At 37.3% G+C, this 26,400-nt stretch overlaps 1 protein-coding gene across 6 annotated transcripts in view; it reads left to right on the forward strand.

Annotated features, from left to right (window-relative positions):
- Positions 1 to 4,350: 4,350 nt before the first annotated feature.
- Positions 4,351 to 26,400, forward strand: part of VPS54 (VPS54 subunit of GARP complex) — a 93,828-nt gene continuing 71,778 nt past the window's right edge. The window contains exons 1-3 of one of the 6 annotated variants that reach the window (XR_004913063.2): positions 4,351 to 5,010; positions 24,337 to 24,429; positions 25,619 to 25,774. Coding sequence is in view for 5 of the 6 variants with exons in the window: in XM_078056476.1 (XP_077912602.1) it covers positions 25,639 to 25,774 (136 nt within the window). In the remaining variant the exon portion in view is untranslated. The remainder of the gene's footprint in view (positions 5,011 to 24,336; positions 24,430 to 25,618; positions 25,775 to 26,400) is intronic. The other 5 variants (XM_078056476.1, XM_036079096.2, XM_036079098.2 and 2 more) reach the window with 5 other exon arrangements.

A 26,400-nucleotide genomic window follows, 5' to 3' on the forward strand; every position in this document is an offset into this window, starting at 1 on the left:
ATACCTGAGGTTACTCAGACAGAAAGTGGCAGAGCTAGGATGCCAACCCAGAGCTCATGAATACTACTATGCCACAACTTGTCCTTTTGTACCAGATGCATATTAAACATTCAGAGGGAGAAAAAAGCCAATCCCAACAAAGTTCTCTAAACTCTCAAAGACTCTATGTCTAATAATTATCTTTGTAATGTCATGGATTTATCATTAAAAATTTTGCCCAGTTCAAGTTGGAGATAACACTTGCAATACAGTCCTATTGATACTAGAGTTGGTTTTGCATGGCCCTAGATACAGATACACACACACACATACACACACACACACACACACACACACACTGGATACAAGTTTAAGAAGTAGCAGTTCAAAGTAGAAATGCCAATGGGACTTCTGTTAGGCCAACATCAAAATAAAAAAGAGAGGAGAAAAGGAAGAAAAGTAGCAGTGCTTATTGAGCTTTTCATGTTATCAATTAATGTATTAAAATACTTATTTAATCCTTACAACAACTCTTTTATTATCCTCACTTTACATGGGAGAAAATTAAATGTGAAGAGGTTATTACTCTTACTTGGCAGATGAAGAAATAAAGGACTAGAAACTGAGATCAAAATCACATAGCTAAAGTGTCAAAGCTGAGCTGAAAACCCAGGGTTAGCTAAATTCCAAAGCCTATGGAATTAATCACTGCAGGTGGTAGACAGATTCTAGAGTAGCTACCGTGATTTCTACCTCCTGGTACTTACATCTTTGTGTAATCCCCTCTCCTTGAGTGTGGGCAAACCTTGTGACTTGCTTCTAAACAACAGACCGTGGCAAAGATGATAGAATGTCACTCTTTCTCCCTAGCCAACTCACTTTAGAGAGTTTAGAGGCACTCTTCTCTGGTTTGATTAAGTAAGCAGACATAATGAGAAAATCTACATGACAATGAACTGCAGGTGGCCTCTAGCCACTGAAGGCAGCCTCCAGCTGGCAAGAAACCAGGGCTCTCAGTCCTACAACTGCAAGAAAAGGAATTTTGCTAACAACCTGAATGACCTTAGAAGCAGATTGTTCCGCAGTCAAGCTTCCAGATGAAAACACAGCCTGACTCATGCTTTAATTGAAGACTTATGAGACCCTGAGTAGAAGACCACGCTACGCTGTGTATAGACTCCTGACTCACAGAAAATGTAACATAATAAATGTGTTATCTTAAACTCCTAAGTTGTGCTAATTTTTACACAGCAATAGAAAACTAATATACCATGTTACCTTGGTTTTCCCTACGCTAGGAGCACAGTAAATTCTTAGTAAATGGTAGTTGCTATTATTATGATAATCAAAATGGAAATTTGAGTATCAGAGTCAAAGAGGAATGTAACAGAGAAATTTAATAAAGTTAAATAATTGTTTCCATTTTAATCAAGCAACTGCTTTAGGAGATACAGATGATGGTATGTCAAAAACTTTTATATTACTCCCAACAATTATTGAGTGTATTATTATCACATGAAATATAAAATTTCTAGTGGTGCTTATATCCACATATTGTTTTACTGTCTTACACTATACTCAAAGTAAATTAGAAAGTTTCCTACATTAAGATACTCCTACATAGATATGAAGACATAGTAAAACACAGTTTCAGGTTAACAATACTATTGTTATAAAGTGTGATTTTTAAACATTGTAACATTTTTTAAAAAAGATTTTATTTATTCATTTGCCATACAGAGAGAGAGAGGGGGAGAGAGAGAGCTAGCATGAGCAGGGGAGAGGCAGAGGGAGAGGGAGAAGCAGGCTCCTCACTGAGTCAGGAGCCCGATGGGGGCTCGATCCCAGGACCCTGGGATCATGACCTGAGCCGAAGGCAGACGTTTAACCGACTGAGCCACTCAGATGCCCCAAACATTGTAACATTTTTAAATAGCTTTAAATATGATGGATAAAATAATTCAGGGCATTGGATCAAAAAAGGAAACTGTGATGAAACTACTATCAGCATAATACTTTCAGTTCATGAATGTGTGTATATTTTGCTTATCAAGGATAATTTATACTAAACACATGATATAATTATACATATTTAACTATAGAGTAGGTTAAAGGACTTGAGTGGGTTTCTATCTGATAGATTTAAGGTTTGCTATTGTGGGAAAAAAGACAGGTTAGTGTTTATGTCTAACTAAATTGCAAAATTTTTCTGATTGTATCTTCTACCCATGCCCCCTTTCCCTTCTGTATTTACATTGGCATGTGAACGTACAGTTTCTGTCAAACAAGTCATTAAAGATGGTGTTCGTTGACTGAATAGACACATTAATCTCACTACTGCTGCACATACAGATATGCACTGAACATATAGTAAATATAAGCATAGATCTTCTATAGGTGTTACAGCATCAGAAAATTTGCCCATTCTCTCTCTAGTGAGAATATGTGACCCCAACGACCATGACCATTCATAATTCTTAATAGGTTTAATAAATACTATGCCAAATATAGTGTTAGTCATATGGTAGCTAATATCTTTTTCATATTTGCTTCTTTTGAGGGCAATCATGATTTCTATCAGTTTTTCTTAATTTTTTGTCATCTGTGTTTTCTGGAAACAAACACTAATAATGGATCTATGCACATTTATTTGTGGTTTGGCTTTTCTAATGATTGACTCAATGAAATCAATCATTTCTAATGAAGTGATTCAAGAGATAAGAAATGAACATATTAATTAATTTGAAATTTATCTAACTTTAAATTAAATTACTTGTCCAGTTAACAGGGTTTTGTTTTGCTCTCTTCTTGGCAAACTTTATCGTCAGCATTTACGTAATTTTCTGTTTAGATTCACGATTATGAATTGTACTGTGGCAAAGTAAAAGTAAACACATTGTAATATCCCTGAAAGAATTAAGCATTTCTTCCTATGGCATGTTATCTACAGATGGATAATGAGGAAAGCAAACCAGTCTGTCTTGTTCTAGTGTCTAGGAGATACCTTGTGGTTATTATTTAATTCAAGTGCCAACTAGAGCAGCCTGGAATCTTTTTTGGAACAAGGTGGGGTATAAACACAAATATTTTTTAAAAGGCCAAACTGCCAGGTTTAAGGCAGCTTTTGAACTATTGTTGACTTCCTGATACAGGTTCAAAATATGGGAAATTGCTAAGTACATTTCTTAGTATAATCTATAGACCGATTCTAGACTTAAACTGAAATTATTTTCCTCTCTGGCCTTGGATGAAATTTGGAAAAGCTTTCCTTAATATTTTCATAATAAAAACTCATCTGGTTCTATATGAGATCAGGGATTTAGAAGGATTTCTTTATTACTTTATAGTTAAATTTATTTCATATTGGGGGTTGATAATTTTTCCTCTCCTTACAAAATTGTAGGGAATGGATTGAATTTAGAAATATATAAGGTGAGAATTTCCTCTCAACTATTTTTGTTGCATCCTTCTCTTTTGTCCTCCCTTCCCCCCAACTTTAGCTCTTTAGTGGGTAAAATATTTCACAAAGTTGTGTTTGCAGTTTTCAAGGTGACTTCTTGGAAATGAAACTTGCATCAACTTTTTTTCTTAATCCCCAACTGTAAGAGCCACATTTTCACTTTTGATTCGTTAAAACAGACTGGCTTATAAATGCCTGAAACTTTGGTGGATATTTTTAGGCAAGGAATAGTTTCAAAATTGAAAGAAATCCTCCTAAAACTGAGACATAAGCACAAATGATTGAGAGCCCTTTTTTCTCTTTTTAAAAATATTCTAAGACATTTCCTTTTTTGCAGATTGCTCTTTTATTGGATTAAAATTGCAAGCCCTCAGACACCAGGCTGAATTGTATTACTGTTAACAATCACAGTGAGAAGGTATTAACACACAAGCACTTCAAGTATCGCAGTCCAAGAGCAGAAATAACCGGTTTACGTGCGAGAATAGTGTGATAGATGCCTGGTATGAAGGCCTGGAACTAGGGGAAAACAGAGAACGACTCCGTGGGGGAAGGCATCAACAGAGAGACAATGCACTGTTTTCAGAGTCCAGTGGGTTGTTGGGGGAGAGGATGACCTTTAACCTTTCAAGGAACATTTATTTGGGAAACTGAACAGCATTCACTTTGAGGGGGCGAAAGAAGTGGAATGTTGTGGAAGTATCTAGTTTAATAGGTCCTGGGTGGGTTTAGGGACGTTCGGAGTCGGTTGGTCTGCGGGGTGGGCGAGCGCCACGCTGAGGAATCGCGGGCCAGTCCAGGACAGGCGGAAGGCGGCCTCTGGGTGCTGCTGAGAACAACTCGGGTGGGGGAAGGGTCGTGGGGAAAAGTAGAGTTCAGCGTGTTTCTGTCTTTGCGTGTAGGACTATCAGAGGAGGCGCAGAGGAGCGGCGCGGGGTATTTCCCGCTCCCGGGGAAAGCCGGCTGCGCCCGCGGCGCCCGCGCCGTGGCCCCTCTCCCGAGGCGGCGAACGCTCCCCCCGGCCCGGTCCGCGGCCCTCCCGCCCCGGCGGAGGCGCGCGGTGGATTGTGGGCTGGGGGCTGCGGCTGCCTCGCAGCGGCCTCCGGCGCTGTTTCCCGGACAGAGCCGGGCCGAGCCGGGCCGGCGGGGTGAGGGGAAGCAGTGGAGCAGGGAGCAGAAGCGCTAGGGGTAGTGGTCGCGGCGCGGCGCGGCGGCGGCGGCGGCGGCGGCTCCTCTGGAGGCCGGGGATGTGGGAGAGGCGGTGGCAGCAGCGGCGGAGGCGGCGCTGCGGACCCGGGGGAAACTGCTGGCTGACAGGACACCCGGGAGAGACGTGAGGGAGCCGCCGCTGCCGCCTCTCACCCGCGAGCGGAGCTGGGCTCGGGAGGGAGGCCCTGTGCTCCCCCCGGCCGACGGGCCAGCCGGCGCGGGGCGGGGGCGGGAAGCCGGGTTCGGGCCCGGCTGGGCTCAGGGCGGCGGCGGTCGCGGAGCAGTCTCGGCGCGACGTGGAGGGCTGGAGGCGGCGGCGATGCACTAGGCCTCGCTCTGGGGCGGCTGCCCGGGACCCGCAGGTAGGTGTCGGGCCGGCCCCACTCGCCCCCCAGCGCTTCGCGGCCCACCCTCACCCCGACCTCCGGTGGAGAGAGGGCCCGAGACCCCACCCCCTGTGTCTCCTCCCCGGCCCGAAGCCGATAGAGTTTCGGTCACAACTGACGGGCGCTGAAGCTTCCATTCTCCTCTCGGCCGCCTCCACCTCTGCGTTTTCGGTCCGGCTTTGGGATCAGGGCCGGCCGCTGTTCTCCCCACCTCCAGTCGGCGGCCGAAAACGGCGCTGTCCCCCCTCTCGCCCCTCTCTGGGATCCGGGCTTTGGAACTTCCACCACCCTCCTTAGATGCCGCCCCCAAACTTTCCCTTTCTTTCTCCAGCCGGGCCCTTAACCCTCTTTTGAGCCTACTGGAATAAATAAATGGAAAAAAAGAAAAAAGAAAAAAAAATCGTTTTTCTTCCTAAGGAAGAAAAGGAAGGCTAACCCCCCCCAAATAACTCGGTGTTTTGCAGTTTGACGATTTAGCTCGCAATAATTTGTTCAGTAATTAATTTTCTTCAGTTTTGCTTCTTTCCATCTGTGCATTGATAAAAAAAGCAGGCCTCCCCTGCCCTCCCGTCGTTGACAAGGGAACTTTTGGCTGCCCATTATAACTAACCACTTGGTCTGTCCATGTGTAGAGTTCAGGATGGTATTTTTAGAATTTTGACTGACCCGAGTTTACAAGTTTCGTTTTAATTCACTTTTAACCAGCTTTATTTTTTTGGCTTTTATTGAGTGAGGCGCCCCTTACTTTCGAAGAATTAAATTGTTTGGACTGTTTTGTTTTTTGTTTTTAATTGGCTCTATTTCTGGTTTGTCAAACCCCAGGGCAATCTTAATAGTAAATGCTTACAAGGCAAATGATATCATGATACAGTATGCTGCGAAATGCGTTATTGTGGTAACTTAAAACTGCAGATTTTGATGGACGTTCAGGTTGACTTTTATAAATCTGGAGTGTTCTAATTGGAAAAGTACTTTGAGAGCCTTGATTTCTAAGCAGTTTTGGTGGAACAGATGGAATGATGGGATTTGTCTATATTTGTATTGCAGTCAGAGTCTGATTTCCTAGAAATAGGTATTACTTGATGGTTCATAGTGGTCATCATTGCTCATGATAGATTTTGGTAAAAATGATCAATATATGCAAATTTGGGATGATGGAGAGTTGTGGTTTGGGGGATTAGATGTTTGCAGTTTTATTATGATTTGGCTATTTTTAAATTATGCTCTGTTAACTTCAGAATTATTACACTACCAGGACAGACATTACAGTCTGAGGATCATTTTTAAAAGAAAAATGTTGTAAGGTTTTCTTTGTAAAGAATGCATCACAGAATTATAAAGACTTTCCATGTTTTGTTGATAATACTGTTGTATTTTGTTCTTGTAGAGGTATTGCTACTCCACATTTGGCTTTCTGAAATGTTTTTCATTGTTTTTATGTTATTCAAAGTTTGTTAGGAAAAAATGAAATTTTTGTATGTTTTCTGGAAAAGTTAAAATTTATTTCTGGATAGGTATTAAGTTTTTATGTCAGAATTAAAATCAAATCTTATATAACTCATGAAATGGCAAACTTTGCAGAATTTCTTAATCACTTCCTTTTCCTATCAATGAAAGTTGATTAAAATTTTTTCCTGCTTTTAGTTTTTACATACAACTTTGAGTAAAGCACACTCATTTAAAGTGTAAAATTAAATGATTTGTAGTATATTTACAGAGTTGTGAAACCATCATCATAATCTAATTTTAGAACATTTTCATCATCCCAAAAAGAAACCTCATTAACAGTACTCCCCCATTCTCCCCACCCTACCCCCCCAAGCAACCACTATTCTACTTTCCATCTTAATATTTGCCTATTGTGATTCATGCATGTAAATGGTATCAGCTCATAGCTTTTTGAAGTGTTTCTTTTAAAATCAACTTACCTGTTTAAAATATTTTGAGTCAGAGAATAAGCAACTGATCACTGGTGTTAATAATCCATGTTCTAAACAACTGACATTCTATTTGGTTATATTCAGCATAGATTAAAGTGTGGAGAAAGAAAAAGCATGAATGACTTCAGTGATCTCAAGAGGTGGTCTGGTTAGCTGGGAGTCAAGTAAAAGTTGGAGTATCTTTGCCATTGAATATTAGGATATCAGGGTTAGAAAAAACCTTAACGGCCATCATCTTACTTCCTGCTTGTTTCACAAATAGATGGCAGGAACCATATAAAGAATTCTGGAGTGGAAGCTTGAATTTCTAGGATTGTGGCTCAAGAACCACAGTGTGGCCATGTAAGGCAAGAAATGGGGATTTGCTAATTAGAATTGTTAGGTTCTCTTATGTGTGCATGTGTTTGACAGTTTACTAGCAGAGTTGGAAAAGAACTGGACATTTCCCCATTTGGGGATGGAGGGTTGTGGGGAGACTAATGTATCCACATGGATGAAATCCATCTTACAAAATCCTCTAAAAATGCTTTAATGTAAAGGAGGATGGTGTATACTGTATATTATTTAGGCAACTTCTTGTATTGTTACCATCTTGTTTTTAAAAATTCAAATTTTGAAGACAAAATTAATTTTAAAGAATTAAGATTAACAAGGCTGATTATAGGCCTCCTTTTTCAAAGACCCAGGGCCCTAACATCTAAACTAATGGCTCTCATACAGTGGTGAATTTGCCCTCCAAGGGACGTTTGGCAGTGTCTAGAAATGCTTTTTGTTGTCACAACTGAAAGTGGGGTGCCATTGGCATGTAGCCAAGAATGTTGCTAAACTTAAAATGCACAGGATACATCCTATGTCATCCCACCCTCCCCATACAACAAAGAATTATCCACCCAAATGTCAGTAGTATTGTTTTAAACCTGTGGTTTGCATTATTCCAGTAAGTGTCTAAGCTAGTGTTCTCAACTCCCACTAGGTGGGAAAATAACTCTCACTAGGTACTGTTTAGTATATTAGATTAACCCTTTAGGTTTTCCAGCAACCCTTTGCAGTGGGAGGCAGTTAAGGGAAAAGTAGAAGGCAATCTAATTATGACACAATGCAGATATTCTTTAGTCTGTTTAGGTATCTCCAAATCTGAAGAAAAAAAAATTTTTTTTCCCCTGAAAATGCAAAAGCCTTGTTTTATTGCAGATTTGAACTATTATTATGTTTTGAATTGTTGGTTACTGGTGCATAGTTTTTTGAAATTGAGATAGATAAAGTAGTATTTTTTTTTTTTTAATGTAAAAGTGATTTTTTTTTCCTGGTGGCTTCAACTGCCAAAAAGGAGAGAAGTAAGCTAACTTTTAATTAATTAATTACTAATATATATTGTGAATGTCCAAAAAGATTCAGAGCTCATATATGAATTGCATCTTTTTTCCTCATTCTTGTAGGCCCCACTTTTGATTAATTTGTTTTTTATTATTCATTTACTTATTTTCATTTAATTTGTTTTTAACAAGCTTAACTTGGTGATGAAAGAAGAAAAGATTGACACTTGGGATCACTTTTGCTATTTACCTCTCTTATTACCTTAGATAAATTACTCAGTCTTTCTGAGCCTTGATTTTCTCATCTATGAGAAATGAATAGTGATAATTCCTATATTATAAGGTGATTGTGAGAATTAAATGAGGTAATGTGTGTTTAGATGCTATGTCAACTATAAAACAGTGTAAGAATTAGTTACTACACCTGAAATTAATGTAATGTTATATGTCAATTGTACCTCAATAAAAAAAGTTGCTTGTTTCAGAAGAATCAAATTAAAATGGGACATAGAGGGTACCAAAGTCAGGAGCATAGACAGCAAGGCAGAAAACAGTGACTGTTGATAGTATCTCTAGGGAGAAGAGAGAAATTCTAAAAATATACTGATAACAAACTAGTAAAAGAACTAGTATTATCACCAAAAATTTCAAATTCTTTACTGTAGGAGCAAGTTGACATCCTTCAGTAGCACCTGGAAGTATCACTATTATAGCACAGTATAATAACTGATTATAAGGGTGAAATTAACTTATCAAGAAAGGGTTACCCATTTTCAAAATATGCTATTTGAGAAGTTATGAAAATATATAATTAATATTAGAATTAAATTTTTCAGAAGTGACTTATTTGTACAAAAAGTTTTAGCCTTTTGAAGAGTAAGCTGCAGTTATCTGGATTAATTCCCTTGTTGGGAATAATTCCTTCTGTCTTCATTTACTATTCATGTCTTATTTTATAATTACAGGGTATTCTACCACTAGTAATTGCTCTTCAAATGTGAGGATTTAACTGAATAAATAGAGTTTTAAAGCCTACTCACTATTTGTAAAATCATAATCTCTTTCTAGATTTGTTTCTTTTTCTATTATTTTCAACTTTTCCCAAGAGATGCTTTGATTTTTCTACATGTCCAGTAGTCCATGCTCTAGTGTTTAGAGTTGAATTAACTAAAATACATGAAAAGAGGGGGGGAAAATGTAATCTCTTAAAATTTTGTTAACTGGTCAGCTTCACAATCATACCAAATTAAGACTTGAGGTAACAGAACTCGAGCTATTCAATGTGATTTTTCTAGGGTAGCATGAGGTTAGAATAGTTGGAGACGGTATTAAGAATAAGTCATGTGGTGATATTGGTAGGTTTTTTTGTTTTTTGTTTTTTAACATGGTGTACTTAAAAAAACCGAGAGGGGGGAATTTTAATGGCAAAAAGTGTTACTGATTTGGGGAATTTTATATTCATATAGTTGGCTTTTTGACTTGAAGTTGTGTATTTGTGTATGAATTTTGTATGTATCATGTTTTATGACATTTTGTGGAGTGAATAAAGTAAAATTTTGAAATCATGTAATTATGTCAAGAGAGTTCGTGTCCTATTGTTGTCGATGTTGTTGTTTCAGTTTGGCTAAACTGAGGGGTAGATTGGGCCCAGGTGTGAAGAGTTTTTGGACTTGATAGACTTGAGTATACACCACTATCAAAGAATACTTAAGGAGAGTGACTTAATCAGATCTAAAGATGATTCTAAACTTGAGTGAGGTTAGGACCAAAGAAGGACTTTTGGTAGGAGATTCTCACAGCAGTTTTATCTGCAAATAAAATCCTGAACTAGAGTACTGACAATTGGAATGGAGTGCAAGGGATGGTTGTGTGATGAATTTTGGAGGTAGAATCCATAGGACAGTCCACATTAGTGTAGAAATTAAAGAATGTAGAGAGGTTAGGGAGTCAAGTTGGCTCTAGGGTTTCTAATTTAGGAAACTGATAGATTATGTTGCCATTAACTGAGCTAGAGAAGGAATAAATTTTTGGCAGGTGGAGTCAGATAAAGATGATAAATAATTTAAGTTTTGGATATATTAAATTTTAGGTATCTTTGAGTCTTGTAGGTGAAGATGCTCACTAGGCAGTTATAAATATGGTTGTGGGACACTGAAAAGAGGTTAGAACTGGAGAAAGATCTGGAATCTATCCAGTTTTCTCTATCTCTACCACCATTATCTTGAGTTCAAGCTACTGTCATCTCTTACTGAGATTATTGCAAGTTTCCTATCTGGACTCTTCTAGTCTTAGTCTTCTCCATTCCATTCTCTGTGCTATAATCAGTGATTTTTCTAAAGGGCAGATCTGATTATATCATTTCTCATAAGTTATTTCTGTGACTTTATGATGAAATCTATATTCCTTATTCTTTTGATTTCTAAATTTAAGTTCTTTTCCCAACTTACCTCTCTAGCCTTGTGACTCTCCCCAACTCCCTCCTCCCCCCAAATATATAATTTTCTCATATTTTTAAAAAATATTTTATTTATTAGAGCGAGAATGAGCACACATGAACGGGGTAGGGGGTAGAGGGAGAGAGATTCTCAAGCAGACTCCACGCTGAGCATGAAGCGTAGTGTGGGGTTTGATCTCACAATCCTGAGATCATGATCATGACAGCCGAAATCAAGGGTCAGGTGCTTAACTGACTGAGCCACTCAGGCGCCCCTAATTTTTTCAGACATACTGAATTACTTCTGGTTTCTGGCAGAAGGCTCTTTTTCCCCTCCAAGCCTTTGCACATATATTCCCTATTCCTGTAGTATTCTTGTCACACATTTGTTTAGCTCATTTCTACTTACCTTCAGTTCTTGGTAAGCCTTCATTGATTCATTATTATTTTTATTGAAAAAATTTTAACCTACAGAAAAGTCAAAAGAATAGTGGAGTGAACACACATACATAACCCCCCCCCACATTCCCTTTGCCAAATCTGAAAGCAGTCTGTAGATTTCATGATGCTTCACCCCTAAATACTTAATCATGCATCTCCCAATTACAGGGATTTCTCTTACACAATCACAATACTATTATGACACCTAAAAGTATCAACAATTACTCATTATTAAACATATAGTCCGTACTTAAATTTCCCCATTTGTCCCAACGTTTTTTATAGCTTTTTTCTTTCCACTAATGCAAGATTCAGTCAAGGTTCATGCATTGCATTTGGCTGGTATGCCTCTTTAGTCTCCCTCAATCTGGACTAGGGCCCAGTGCCTCCTTCTCTTCTTTGGTTTATCCTTTGAAAAGTTAGAGGCATTTGTGCTCGAATATATTCCATATTTTGAATTAGTCTGTTTCTTCATGATTAGATTCTGGTTAGATATTTCTGGCAAAAATATCACACAGGTGATATATATTCCTACCACTTTATCACATCAGGAGGCACATAATGGCAGGCTGTACCCCTGTTGGTGATTCCAGCTTTGATCACTTGGTAAGGGTGGGAACTGATAGATCTCTACTATTTAATAAGTAATTGAAAGGGTGATGATTTATGACCATGTAAATATCCTTTTCCTAACAACCTTTTAAATCACCGGTTTTACCATCCATTAATGATCCTTGCTTGAATCAGTCATTGCATTTGAGGATTACAAATGGTGATTTTTCTTTTTCTTTTATGCCGTCTACATTTATTTTATTGGCTTTTGAGGGCAGTGAGGTCCGATTAGATAAAGACTGAATATAGGCAATTGAATTTGGAAATCAGGTCTTTCGTCACCTTTTCCAGAGCCAAGTGAGTGGTGAAGATGGAAGATAGATTGCTAAGGAGATAGACCAAAGAGCAAGTAGAGGTTTGCCAGTGAAGGGGAGGCAAGAAGTAGCCTGAGGAGGTAGAGTTGAGGGAAAGAACTTTAATTTAGCACTTGAACCTTTTTTTTTCGTGGACTGATGAGATTGAAGATAGGAGAGTCAGGGAATAATTAATAGAACAGGGTCCCAGATGAAGTGGGAAGAGGTGAGATCAAGAACAGTTGTTTGAAGGATTAACTCTGGACAAGGGTAGACACCTGTATTGTACCGCAGAAGTTAAGAGTTGTGAGGATTAGGTACGTTTGGATATGGAGGGAAGAAGTCCTATCTGAGGACTTTTTTTTCCTTTGGTATGAAGTAAAAAGACAATTACTTCTTGAGGATGGGCTTGATGAAGATAAACTAGGGAACCTGAGGAGAGTGATGAAGGTTTGTTATAAAAACTGTGGGGATTGGGAAAGAGCAGTGTTTCAGGATAAATCAGTGAAAAGACTGCTGAGTAGGGCCTTATCTGAGATTAGCATTTATACATTTATAATCTTTTTTTAAATTAACATATAATGTATTACTTGTTTCAGGGGTACAGGTCTGTGATTCATCAGTCTTACACAGTTCACAGCACTCACCATAGCACATACCCTCCCCAATGTCCATCACCCAGCCACCGCATCCCTCCCACCCCCCTCCACTCCAGCAACCCTCAGTTTGTTTCCTGAGATTATGGTTTGTCTCCCTCTCTGGTTTTGTCTTGTTTCATTTTCCCCTCCCTTCCCCTGTGATCCTCTGTCTTGTTTCTCAAGTTCCTCATATCAGTGAGATCATATGATACTTGTGTTTCTGTGATTGACTTATTTCGCTTAGCATAATACCCTCTAGTTCATCCACGTCGTTGCAAATGGCAAGATTTCTTTTTTTTTTTTTGATGGCTGCATAATATTCCATTGTGTGGCTCAGGTCATGATCATGATCTCAGGATTGTGAGATCAAACCCCACACCACGCTTCATGCTCAGCGTGGAGTCTGCTTGAGAATCTCTCTCCCTCTACCCCCTTCCCCACTTTTGTGTGCTCATTCTCGCTCTAATAAATAAAATATATATATATATATATATATATATATATATATATATATATATACACCACATCTTCGTTATCCATTCATCTGTTGATGGACATCTAGGCTCTTTCCATAGTTTGGCTATTGTGGACATTGCTGCTATAAACATTGGGGTACATGTGCCCCTTCGGATCACTACATTTATACATTTATAATCTGATGTTCTATATAAATTTTCTCTGGTGTCCTGCAGCAAGGAACGAAGCAAAGATAGATTGGAGTTGGATGAAGGAGGAGAGAATTGAACATGCAAGGGAGACTGTTGAATTAATTGACAGGAGATAAATACAACTGGCATTTTTGTTCTTAGGAATATATTAATATATAGTTTCTTCTAGCACATATTTATAGGGTAAGTTATACAGATTTTATTTTAAATTTACTCTTTTTGTGTAGGCATTTTAGTATGTCTAATGGTTTACATATTTGAGACATACACAATACCAGTTACTTTGAATGAATGATTATAGGATTTATTTGCTAATCTTTGGCTGAGACACCAAGATACTAACATTCTAATCTGATTCACTTTGACAAAAATTTCACTGGTAGTACAGTCATATCAATGTCCTGAAAAGGAGTAAAATAAAGCATCTAAGTTATATTTGGTTTCCATTGAAAAAAAATTTTTTTTATCACAGTATGGTTTTATCATTCAATTCTAGGCCTGTGATCCTTAGTTAATTTCAGTGGCTGCCATATTATGGTGTGGTTTTTTTTGGTGTATTAAGTTTCTGATAAGTGCTGGGGAAAAAAGACATTGCTTTTATTTTGAATAACATCTAGACTTAAAATATATATTGTTTTTTGTGGATATTTATGATTTTTATTCCAGATAAGGATGTTACACATGAAATATCATTTATTTTTATAGCCATATAAAAATATTTAAATTTAATATTACAGATAGTTATACTTTTTATCTTTCTAGCCAAGATTCTTATTGTTCCTTTTTGTCACTAGATGGAAAGTAAATGAGCAATGTCAGGAAGCACACGTATTCAGTGTCCTACAAGACACCAGGCCTTATAATGTCAAATGGGAATGTAAGGAAAAAGCAGATGAGTACAACTTCGTTCTTTGTTCTGGGTTCGACTTTGTTAGTTTCTGGGTTCACTTTAGCTTCTTCCATGATCCTTTAATACCCAAAATGAGTAGACAAGTACTTATTTATGTGGCAGCCTTAATTTGTTGGAATTTCTTGAAAGCCCAGATCTTTATGTTTAAATTTTATCTTTATTATTGAGATCTTTGTGATAAATAATTTTTAAAAAATTTTAAGTACTTTAAAAAATTATGATTAAACTAGATTTTGTCAGGTGATGAATCTTATACTTAAATAGTGTAGAAGTATATTGTTATTTGTGTCCAGGTTGTATCAAAGAAGCCTATCTATAACATTTACCAGAAATTGGTTCTTAAAATTACAAAAGTGTTGTGGCAAATACTTTTTAGAATGTGAGGTATTTGAGATATTTTAAATTACTATGATTGATACCACAGTACAATTTTTTTCTTGCATGTATCAGTAAATGAAGTTTGCCATTTTTTTGTTGCTTTTAAAAAAATAGCATTGAGTATTGATTTTTTTCTTTTTTTACTAAACTCAAACCCAAAATTGTATCACAAAATGCCACCTCTGTCCAGCTCTAGTGTAAAATATATATGTTATAAAAGTTCACTAATAAGTTCATTAATTACTTTGGGGTGTCTGGGTGGCTCAGTCGGTTAAGTGTCTGACTTCAGCTCAGGTCATGATCTGTGGGTCTGGGATCCAGCGCCATGTTGCCCCCCCCCCCAAAATCACATGGGCACTGTGCAGGGGCCCCACTCATCAGGGAGTCTGCTTCTCCCTCTCCCTCTGCCCCTCCCCCTGCTCCTGTGTGTGCTCTGTTTCTCATATAAATAAATAAAATCTTAAAAAAATAAGTTCATTAATTACTTAGAATTCAGAACACGTTTCCTGTTGAAAGTGTTAAAATGATGGCCCATAGTAGCTTATTTATTCTAAGTTGCAGCTCAGGAATTAACCCTTTACTAAGAAAAATACAGTAAATTATACTGATGAAAACGTATGTGTTTCCTTAAGGAGCAGTTTTCTAGCAGTCCAGGTCTGATAAAATTCTTTGAACCTACAAGTGCCCTAAAAAATCAAGTCTTACTTGTCAAGGTTGTGAGTTTGATTCTCACGTTGGGTGTAGAGATTACCTAAATAAATTAAAAAAACTTAAAAAAAGTCAAGTCTTAAAAAAATCTTACACAGTCAGATTATTATTGCTATCATTTTAATATAAGATGGACATAAATATTTGTTAGTGTAAATAATTGTTATTGGATCAGTAATTGACCTGATAAGGAGAAAAAGAAGACAGAAGAGAAGAAAGCACTGGGTGCCTGAAATGGATGAGAGGCAGTATAGTGAAATCATTTAGATTTTGGTGTTTTGGAGAGCAGTATGGTATAGAGACAGAGGCATGGAATTTAGAATCAGAAGATCTGAGTGCAGATCCCATCTTCACAATTAGCTCAATGGTCTGAAACCAAATTACTCTTGGACCTGTTTCTTCATCTGCATAACGGGGATCATTGATTCATTCATTCACTGATTCATTCAGACATGTTTTTCTAGATTGTTAGACCAACAAAATAATCCGAATGAAAGCAAGCAATTATGAACCATATAGTGTTTAGGCAGATATTAGTGATCCATCCTTCCTTCCTTCCTTCCTTCCCTCCTTCCTTCCTTCCTTCCTTCCTTCCTTCCCTCCCTCCCTCCCTCCCTCCCTCCCTCCTTCCTTCCTTCCTTTCTTTTCTTTCTCTTTCTTTCTTTCTTTCTTTCTTTCTTTCTTTCTTTCTTTCTTTCTTTCTTTCTTTCTCTTTTCTTTTCTTTTCTTTCTTTCTTTCCTTTCTTTTTCTTCTCTGTACTTCTCCCTTGCCATCCTTCCTTCTTTCACTGATAACATGTTTTCACTCTTAATCTTAATGCTTTAGACCTTGGGTGGGATTGGACCCAAGTCCCAGCTGATTCCACTCCCTCCCCCCCTCTGCTCCCTATAAGGGAATTAGGCAGAGAAGTAGGATGGAGTGCAACTTTTCTGTATCAGCTTGCTCATTTTCTCACTGTTGCCTGACAAAGTCCTGTCTTTCTCAAGGTGGGACATTAGTGTAAGGTGCCTCATAGTCCCCGGGTGTGATGATTCTCTCTCTCTGCCTTCACTGCCATATCCCCGATCCCCATGTATATCTAACTTCTCTTTCTCCCTCCATCTTCTCTCTCCAATACCTTTTCTTTTTCCTTTTTAATCTCACTCTTCCGTTGGTTTCTTGCTGTTTGCCTACAGATATGCTCAGGTCTTCCATGGCCTAAAAAATTCTTGCTCAATTCTTAGTCACTTTTCTTTCACCACCAAAGAGATGTTGGTCTTGTTGCCTTTATTACTTCATCGCTTACTTAACATCTTGGGGTATGGCTTCTGCCCCAACCACTGTCCTAATACTGTTCTAATTCAGTATCCTTACTGAAGTTAGTAACCTTGACCTCTTTCTCTGCGTCATGTTGACACTACTGTTCACACACTCTTCCTGGACACTTCTCCCTTGCTTCTATAAGGATGATATTTCTGATTTCTTTCTCTTTTCCTTGTAAATGCATTTGCCTTACCCCTTTCTCTGAGCTCTCATTAGCCCTCTTTTTTTTCCTGCACTTTTTCTTTGTAATATTATCTTCCTATGACTAGAAGTATTTTCTTTTATTCCTATAATGTAATTGAACTGGGAATAGCAATGGAAAATTCAGGGAGGCAGGATTCTGTACATGCAGGAAGGAATTTTTTTCCTAAAGCAATTATGGTATTTTACAGTAATAATCTGCTTTTGAAGTAGTCAGTTCTCCACTGTTAAAAGTTTTCAAATGGAGGCAAAAAAGACCCCTTGTAGAAAAGATTCATAAAGTAGGTAAAAAGTTGAGCCAGATGATCTTTTAAAGTCCCCTCCAACTCAGAGATTGTAATTTTTATTTCATCCACTCTCCTCCCATGGATTCAATTTTGACCTTTATCCAGAAGTTTTCTAAATCATTTCTAGCCTCTTTGCCTTCCTTCCCTCCTCCTTCCTCTCTTGCATGATATTTGTCATTAAACTTGCTTCTGTTCTAGAACACGTGTTTTCTAGTTTCAACATCATTTTCTAATATTTTTTCTCTCCTTTTACTAGTATGGCTTTGAGGACCACTGTTCTATTCTTTGGCGACTTTTCTGATAGTTAATTATATCTGCCCATGTAAGTTTGTTGCCTCCTTTCCCCACAAACTAGGGGCACTCAAGCAAAGGACACCAATAGAGGAGGCTCAGGAACCTAAAGTTTAAAATTGATTTTAAAACTTCGTATGGCATAGTCCAAATGTTAATACTTAACATATTTATAATAATAAATAGTAGTAGTTGCAGTTTTTTATTGAATGTCTCCTATATGCCAATTATTGTGCCATGAGTTTACATAGGTTATGTTAAGTTATATTTCATTTAAGTTTTACAACATTCCTGTGAGAAAGATACTGTTGTTCTCCCATTTACAAATGAGGAGATAGGAAGGTAAGAAAGTTGTCAAGGTCACACAACTAATAAATAATAGATATCTAACTCACTTTATGGCCAGTTTTCTTAAGTATATTATATACACTGTATTACAAGAATGTAGAGAATCTAGAATATAATTTTAGAAAGTCAGGTAATGTACAAACAAGATAATGTATTTTTGACTTTGTATGTTTTTGTTTTGAATGTACATGAACTTACATAAGACATTGTTAGTGGCTTATTTGTGCTTATTACCTCTTTATCCATGATATTCATTCCCTTGTCATTCATTCATTGAACTTTCAGGCCTTTTACCGATTGCTTAGACTCTGTTAAGTGTAGTATAGGAAGGTGAATGAAACAAGTATAAGTTTTCAGTATAGTGGGGGAGACAGAAAATTAATAGGTACATAATCAATTATAATTTGAGCAAGTACTATAAAGATCACAAACTATAATGCCAGTGATAGAGCATCAGGGTGTGTGTGTTGGATGGGGGGAAGGGAAGGGAGAGGATATGCTTAGATACGGTGGTCAGGAAAGGCTTGTAATGCCACTAAGCAGATAATTAATGTTTTGTTGTATACCTTTTAATACATTATGTGTATATATAGAGAGCTATATAAAGTTTTTATATCAAATTGGATTTTACTATATATTCTGTTTTGTAATCTCATAATTGAGTCTCTTGAAAGTATAGCCATTGTCTTTTAATTTCCCTACCTATTCCACTCCAACTTCTTTTTTTTTTTTTCTTTCAAGATTTTATTTAAATTCAAGTGAGTTCACATATAGTGTAGTATTAGTTTCAGGGATACAACTTAGTGATTCATCAGTTGCATGTAACACCCAGTGCTCATTACATCAAGTGCCCTCCTTAATGCCCATCACCCAATTACCCTATCCCCCCATTCACCTCCCCTCCAGCAACCCTCAGTTTGTCCCTATATTTAAGAGTGTCTTTTGGTTTGCCTCCCTCTCTGTCTTTATCTTATTTTAGTTATCCTTCTCTTCCCCTTTGTTCATCTGTTTTGTTTCTTATATTCCATATATGAGTGAAATCATATGGTATTTGTCTTTCTCTGACTGACTTATTTTGCCTAACATAATACTTTCTAGTTCTGGCCATGTCGTTGCAAATGGCAAGATTTTATTCTTTTTGATGGCTGAGTAGTATTCCACTGTATATATATACACCACATCTTCTTTATCCATTCATTAGTTGTTGGACACTTGGGCTCTTCCCATGTTTGCTGCTATAAACATTGGGGTGCATGTGCCCCTTCTAATCACTATTTTTGTATCCTTTGGATAAATACCTAGTACTGCAATTGCTGGGTCGTAGGGTAGTTCTATTTTTAACTTTTTGTAGGAACCTCTTCCAGGGTGGCTGTACCAGTTTGCATTCCCACTAACAGAGTAGGAGGGTTCCCCTTTCTCCGCATCCTTGCCAACATCTGTCGTTTCCTGAATTGTTAATTTTAGCCATTCTGACCAGTGTGAGGTGGTATCTCATTGTGGTTTTGATTTGTACTTCCCTGATGACAAGTGATGTTGAGCACTTTTTCATGTGTTTGTTAGCCATTTGTATGTCTTGTTTGAAGAAATGTCTGTTTATGTCTTCTGCCCATTTCTTAACTGGATTCTTTATTTTTGGGATGTTGAATTTGATAAGTTCTTTATAGATTTTGGATACTAGCCCTTTATCTGATAAGACATTTGTAGATATCTTCTCCCATTCAGTAGGTAGACTTTTACTTTTGTTGACTGTTTCCATTGCTGTGCAGAAGCTTTTTGTTTTGATGAAGTCCCAATAGTTCATTTTTGCTTTTGCTTCCCTTGCCTTTAGAGGCATTTCTAAGCAAGAAGTTGCAGCGGCCAAGGTTGAAGAGGTTGCTGCCTGTGTTCTCCTCTAGGGTTTTGATGGATTCCTATCTCACATTTAGGTCTTTCATTTTGTATTTATTTTTGTGTATGGTGTAAGAAAGTGGTACAGTTTCATTCTTCTGCATTGTTGCTGTCCACTTTTTCCAACACCATTTATTGAAAAGACTGCCGTTTTTCTATTTGATATTCTTTCCTGCTTTGTCAAAGATTAGTTGATCATATAGTTGTGTGTTCCACTCCAACATTTGCAGTCTGGCATCCACCCCCACTGTTGGACTTGACATTGTTTCTGATGTGACTGGTCACTGCCTAGTTGCCAAACCTAAATGATGTTTTTTTTTTTCCTTTTATTTGTGAATTCTGAATTGGTATTTCTCTCACCTTCTTGTATGTTCCTTCTTTATCACAAGCGTTTCTTTATATCTTTCTTTTTCTTTTTCTTTTTAAAGATTGTATTTATTTTTAGAGAGAGAAAGAGCATGAGAAGGGGGAGGGGCAGAGGCAAAGGGAGAAAGAGAATGCTAAGCAGACTCCGTGCATGAGCATGGAGCCCAACACGGGTCTTGATCCCACAACCCTGAGACCATGACCCCAGCGAAAATCAACAGTCAGACGCCTCACTGACTGAGCTACCCAGGTGCCCTGCCCCTCCTTTTTAAGGATTTATTTATTTATTTATTTGAGAGAGAGAGAGAGAGAGAGAGAGAAAACAGGCATGCTCATGCGCACAGTGGTGGTGGGGAGGGGGCAAAGGGAGAAGGAGAGAAGCAGAGCCTATGACCTAAAAAGAAATGAGATCATGACCTAAGCCAAAATCAAGGGTCAGATGCTTAACTGACTGAGCCACCTAGGGAACCCTATATCTTTCTTTTATTTCTTCAGAAATGTTCAAGTCCTCTTAGTTTCTGTACTTGGCCCTCTGTACTGATAATCTCCTAGAGTGACAGATTAAAGTCTGTAATGACTCACCAGTCTTGTGGATCAAGTCCAAAGTCCTTTGTTAGGTTTCACCCAGTTTAAGGATTATTCTTTTCTTTTAGCTAAGGAAAAAAAGAAATGAACCTTTATTAATACTTATTTTAAGAATTGATACTAGCACCTTAGATCAGTCCATATGTTCATTCATCAGATGATCATCTTTATTTTCACTTCGTGGTTCTCACCTGGGGTGATTTTATCCTTTCCCCTCTTTTCTCCCATTCCAGCATGTTTGGCTTTGTCTGGACACATTTTTGGTTGTCATAACTATGCGTGGGGGGGAGGAGAAGAGGATGCTATTGGCATCAAGTGGATAGAGGCCAGGGATACATCTAAAGATCCTACAATGTATGGGGGGAGAACAACCAATAACAATTATTCAGCTCAAACTGGCAGTGGTACCATGGTGGAGAAACCCTGCTTTAACTGGATTTTAGCATTTCCTTTAATTATGAATGTAGGTAATCCTTCACAGGGGTGTTAGCACTACCTGTGACTTTGTTACCAGTAGAAATTTCAAATATTTTCATGTCACATTAATTTGTTGTAGATACCGTGAAATATTTATGTTCATTTATTGCTTAGAAATTAAGATTTGCATTAATTGAGAAGCAAAAAATTACTATATTGCATTTTAAAAAGTTTAAGTACGGTTGTCCATTGTAATCTCTAATGTATTTTATGCATTATAAACATTCTGGGAAGGGGTCTGTAGACTTCACCAGATTGCCAAGGAATCCACAGGACAAAAAAGCTTAACCCTCGTCTAGAGGCTTAATTAGATTGGTTTAAGCATTTTTGGTGAGAATGCTTCATAGGTGATGGCGTTTATTTTATATCATCATTTCATGAATCACATAATATTAAGTTGTCATACTATTGTCAATGATGCCAAGTTTTGATGACTTAGTTAAGGTAGTGACAGCCAGATTTTTAAGATATATTTTCCCCTTTGCATTGCTAAGTTATCTGTGGGGGTCACTTTGGCACCAGGTGAGTTTTCTCTTTCTGAACAACCTTTCACCTAATAACTTTAGCATACATCAATGATTTTTGCCTGAATTGGTTTTTACATTGGGGTTACAAAATGGTGATTTTCTACTTGAATCATTCCTTCTACATTTATTACTGGCTTTCTTTTGTAAAGAAGACATTTCTTTTCTTTATCCCACTCCATCCCCTTTTCCTCATCTCTTTCTCTTCCCCTACGTGTCACTCTATATTTGCTGATTTTTATTTATCTAGTAGATTACGCTCAAGTAGATTGCTTTTTTTTTTTTGAGTGCTCAAATTGTCCCCCGTGTGGCCAGTGAGAGCCCCTTTAACTTGATCCTTTGTCCTTTTTTACAAATCCTTCTTAGAAGCTTTTAACCTAACTTTTAACATAAAAAGATATTTTTAGCTAGAAGAAAGACAGTCACATGCTTCTGATTTTACTCATCCTTGAAAATTCTTTTGTAATGAATGTGTTTCTTTCCTTATCATCCCATACCCCTGCATGCTCTTATCTATTCACTTAAGGATTATCGGTAGCTGTCTAACTAACATCTCTCTTCTGATCTGTTCTACACACCACCCATTTCATTCATCTTTAAAGTATTTATTATATACTGTCTGTGTGCCAGGAATTGCATTAGGAACATAGAATACACAGGAAAATGGAAACATAAGGAAGTTCATAGTCTAATAGAGAAGACCTATATAAAGACCAAAATTTCAGTATGATTATTGCAAAATATAAATACATAGAGGCGCCTGGGTGGCTCCGTCGATTAAGCGTTTGCCTTCGGCTCAAGGGCTCAAGTCATGATCGCAGGGTCTGGGATTGAGCCCCATGTCATCGGGCTTCCTGCTCAGCAGGGAGTCTGCTTCTCCTCTCCCTCTGCCCACCCCCCCCCCCCCCCCCCCGCCCACCGGCTTGTGCTAGCATGCGTGCTATCTCTCTCTCTCTCACTCGCTCATAAATAAATAAAATCTTTAAAAAAATACGTAAAGGGTAACTAAGTGTGAGAAACCAGAGAAGGCTTCAAGAGAAGATAATAGTTGAGTATGGTGGTGTTACAATCATGAAAAGATTATCATGTGAAGAATGGTAGAGCGATTTATAGATTCTTATCGTAGGTGACTACTGATTACATTCCAAATTTGTTTCTAGATGTAGTTACAAGTGGAAGTATTAAAAATCAGAGATTACCTGCATTTAGTGCTTAGAGCTTTCCTTTTCTCTTATTCTGCGTTTTTTGTTTTTATTTTCGCTAATTTTTTTTTTTCTGGGTAGACGAACTATTCTTAGGTTACACTGAAACTTTCTTGCTAGGATGCTTCATCATTTCTGTTCTTTAGCTTTTCAATGAAAGATTATTTTTTTGGTGAAATTGTTTGGTTTGGAGGCCATGGGGATTTGCCGTATTTGTTTATGCATCCATGCTTATAAATAAATCCGTAATGTTTTATTACCAATGATTGCACATACCAAGTATCTGCACCGTACTTATGTGGTCATAAATACAAAGTTTGGTTCTTACTGTCGGGAAATCTTAGTAAACTTAGGATGGTTGAAGGAAATGGAGAGTCAAATGGTTTAAAATTGGGATTCACCTGGGGCGCCTGGTTGGCTCAGTCGTTAAGCGTCTGCCTTCGGCTCGGGTCATGATCCCGGGGTTCTGGGATCGAGCCCCGCATTGGGCTCCCTGCTCTGCGGGAGGCCTGCTTCTCTCTCTCCCACTCCCCCTGCTTGTGTTCCCTCTCTCACTGTGTCTCTCTCTGTCAAATAAATAAATAAAATCTTTAAAAAAATAAATAAATAAAAAATAAAATAAAATTGGGACTCACCTATATAGGCAATCCCCTAATTTTACATAATCTCTTTATAGCTAGATTTTCCCTCTTTTCATAAGAATTAGGAGAGGTATAGGAAAAAAAAAATCAGCATATATTCCCAATTCACATTCTTTAAGGCATCAATAAGATGACCTCCCCCCGCCCCCCGGAAAGTGAAATAATTTATAGGAGTCTAGAAATGTTTTTATTTAAGTCTCCATCTCCTCAAGTATTTCTGGCTTCCTGAGATGGCACTTAGGATATCTTCTTGCTGACATGATGGTAAAAAGAATAAATTGAAATAGTAGTGTACTATTGTTGGAATCAATATTTAATTTATATGACATCAAGCAGTGGGCGTTCAACATAAATAGATTTTCCAAATATTTGTAGCTTCCCTCTTTAAAATGTCAAAATGTTTTTAGTTTAGCCATTTTATTTGATAAAATTAATACAAAAGTTAAATAGATTTAATGTTAAATTTAGAATTGTCCTTACTAAACATTTACTATACAGGATTATGTGTTATACAGTATTTCCTATCCTTTAGATATTTTTACTTTTTCAAATATATGATGCTTTTATACAGAAACAACCATACACTTAATGTGAATGGATGTAAATGCAACAGGCCAGTGATGCCTTGCAAACCAAGGCCCTGACTAATTCATTTGGCCATACTCTGTGTGTGTGTGTATGTAAATAAAATATGATTTGTTAGTACTTCCCAATGCAAACATTTTACTCTAGCCATGTCAGTTTCCACAATGTCTTATGATTATTCCATGTCCCTTAACCTTTTTGTATGGTATTGTTTGCTTTCTGTTCAGGGACCTTGAGGAAGTTATTTATCTTTGTGCATTTTCTTAACAGCTTGTTTCTTATGGTCTCAGTGAGTGGTGTAATTGGATGTGTTTCCTTTGCATTAGGAGGACTGTGACAGATATTCAAAGAAGTCTGGGAAATGTAAGTTTTAGCTTTCTGCTAAACTAGAGGGGAGTTAGAGTAGATGAACTTTTTGTCACCGTTCTTAGCCTTATGTCTCTGCTCTTTATTTCTTACTCTTATTGTATTCACCAGAATTCCTTAGGAGGCTTTTTTTTCTTCTTTTTTTTAATTGGTTAAAACACATGTGTCTTTGTAAGCCACCTAGTCTTTCAGGGCCTTGCATTTAGACTAGGTGATCTCTAAGTTCCCTTTCAGCCATAAACTTCTGTTTATGTTTATTTATATTTATTCCTTTGTTGCAAAATGTTTATTGAATACCTGCTATTTGATAGATATACTCTGCAGCATAATATTATCTACCCTCCAATAATAGGATAATACATGTTCTTCAGTATCCAGGTTATGTACTGCTTCATTTGTAAAGTTTTACCTGACACTGTAGCCTATATTATGTTGTTTTGCCCCACAAATTCTTTCAGGACTTACTAAAAAATGTAGACATAGGTTAACTTGTGTTTTCCTTAGTGTTTGGATTGTTTTGATTACTTAATGTAATTGTAGGCACCTTGAAGAATCCTACTTTTTTTATAATCATTTAATATAGTGACAGTCCACATAGTAATAATAATCATAATGATAACTAACATTTATGAACACTAACTTTGAGATGAGCATTGTTTTAAATGCTTTACATATATCCCTTCCATTTAATCTTACAAAATGTTTATGAAATGGGATCTCTTCTCCGTTTTTACAGATGAGGTAAGGCACACAAAGGTTAAGTAAATTTCCTTAAGATTATACTGCTGGTAAGTGAAGAACCCAGGCAGTCAGACTTCAAAAGCCCATTCACTTATCCATTTTGCTATAATGCATAATTACTGTATACTTGTTGAATGAATAGATGTTTTCATCTTTAATATATATTGGTTACAGCTTTGGTATCTATTTCCACTTTGGATAAAAGACTAAGGATATTTCACTTCGGGGAGAATACTTTTCAAACAAGGACAAATAACTTTCTTAGTAAACTAAATATTATGAGTGACTCTTACAGTTAATAGTGAGTATTCAAATTGTGTACTTACACCTTGAGGGATTTTGGATAAGGTGTCTTTTTCAAAGGAAGTTTGAGGCATACATAATACTTATAGATGAATTTTGATTTGGGTTAAATGCTTGATTATTACCTGTTACTTGTTTTCAGTTGAGTGGTGATTTTATGCAATGGCTTCAAGCCACAGTTCTTCACCAGTGCCTCAAGGAAGCAGCAGTGATGTTTTCTTTAAAAAAGAGGTAGACCCAACAAAACACATTCGACCTGTGCAGTCACTGCCAGATGTATGTCCCAAGGAACCCACAGGTAATGCCTTTTTTGTTGTTGTTGTTGTTGAGGATTTTTACTGAGGATTTGTATTATCTTTAAATGAGTAGTCAGTTCCATATACATTTGACCCTTGAACAACATGGGTTTGAACTGCATGGGCCCACTTATATGCAGCTTTTTTTTTTTTTAAAATAAATACAGTACTATAAATGTATTTTCTCTTCCTTATGGTTTTCTTAGTAACATTTTCTTTCCTCTAGCTTACTTTCATGTAAGAATGCAGTATATAATATATATAACATACAGAATATGTGTTAATTGACTGAGTTTTTGGAAGGGCTTCTAGTCAATAGTAGGCTATTAGTAACGTTTGGGGAGAGTTTAAATATGTGGATTTTTGACTTCACAGGGAGGGGAGGGTCTGTGTCTCTAACCCTTCCGTTGTTCAAAGGTCAGCTGTATCTGAAAGAGTAAATTTTACAGTGTTAAACTAAAGAGGTAATTTGGAAGTAAGTTGATTAGGAAATTGGAATATAGTTCTTTTCATGCATTTCCATAGAAGAAGTTACTTGCTAAACTGAAAAAAAAAAGTTTTGAAAATGAAACTACTGATTTAAAGCTTTTTAGTTAGACACAGTATAGTAAAGCCTCATTATTTATGA

Source organism: Halichoerus grypus, chromosome 10, assembly GCF_964656455.1.
Source record: "Halichoerus grypus chromosome 10, mHalGry1.hap1.1, whole genome shotgun sequence".
Lineage (NCBI taxonomy): Eukaryota > Metazoa > Chordata > Mammalia > Carnivora > Phocidae > Halichoerus > Halichoerus grypus.